The sequence below is a fragment of the Plasmodium cynomolgi genome, chromosome 9, assembly GCF_000321355.1.
Source record: "Plasmodium cynomolgi strain B DNA, chromosome 9, whole genome shotgun sequence".
NCBI classification, from domain to species: Eukaryota; Apicomplexa; class Aconoidasida; order Haemosporida; family Plasmodiidae; genus Plasmodium; species Plasmodium cynomolgi.
In genome coordinates this window covers 1776796-1777842 of record NC_020402.1, presented here as the reverse complement: position 1 = coordinate 1777842, position 1047 = coordinate 1776796, and the positions used below count along the sequence as shown (strand labels likewise).

The window sequence follows — 1047 nt, the reverse complement described above, 5'->3', positions numbered from 1 at the left end:
AGAAGAGTGAAAAAAATAAAAAAAAAAAAAAAAAAAAGGAAGTTACAAAAAATAAATAAATTGATAAAGATATATTTTTTAAAAAATCGCAACAGTGGCACGAGGTCAGCACACATGCACACAACAACAAGGAGCGCTGTCAAACAAAACGGAAAATAATTAATTCGATTCTTCCGCGACGCACATGTGAATACAAATTATGGGCATCTTCTGGTCCCCTCCTTGTCGTTATATCTGCAAAAAGGGAAAGAGAGAAAAAAGGGGGAAAGACATCAAAATGAAGTGCAAACTGCGTACACACAGAGATGCACACACACATACATACGCAAGCACATGTGCACACGTTCATCATCGTGGGTGTGGGGAGGGGTGCGCTTTTCCCCCCCTCCACTGCTGATTCCTCCGCTGCTGATTCCAGCGATGCTGATTCCTCCACTGCTGATTCCAGCGCTGCTGATTCCTCCGCTGTCGATTCCTCCACTTACGTCTTCTATTTCCAATTTCCTCGCGTTGTTCATTTCTTCTTGGGCCTCCTCGTCAGATTCATCGTCCAAAAATTCGACTCCGTTCTGTCCGTCGTCATCGAAAATGTCCGTTTCGTTGATTTTGGCCGTTTCGGGCAATTCTCCGTGCGTTTTCAGGCTCCTTGCCTCGTCAGGTGTGTATCTACATAAGGGAGGAAAAAAGAGAAAGCCATGTAAATTGGGTTTTCACGTTTTTTTTTTTTTTTTTCATATATTTTTTCCCCCACTTGTATGTGTGTGAAAGCACGCAGAAAAAAAAGGGGGTAGGCCCAATGGGGTCAGCTGCGACTGACTAGTCCCTCTTTGTCGTTCTCAATTACTTCGCAATGACATCCGCCTTGCTGTCTTGGTAGTCCCGCAGGGATACTAAAATGATGTCACCAGAGTTGATCCAAACCCTCTTTCTCATTTTCCCCCTACGAAGGAAAAAAAATTGTATATTTCACCACCATGTAAGCTTAAACTGCACGTACGTATGTGGTGTGCAGACGTTGGGACATACACCATGTGTACTTTTTTTTTT

At 43.2% G+C, this 1047-nt stretch overlaps 1 protein-coding gene across 1 annotated transcript in view; it reads right to left on the bottom strand.

Moving 5' to 3' along the window:
* Positions 1-485: 485 nt before the first annotated feature.
* PCYB_094900 (translation initiation factor eIF-1A) overlaps positions 486-1047 on the bottom strand; it is a gene marked incomplete at both ends in the record, with an annotated part of 1015 nt that continues 453 nt past the window's right edge. The window contains 2 exons of the mRNA XM_004222605.1: positions 486-666; positions 845-940. Of these exons, the coding sequence (XP_004222653.1) occupies positions 486-666; positions 845-940 (277 nt within the window). The remainder of the gene's footprint in view (positions 667-844; positions 941-1047) is intronic.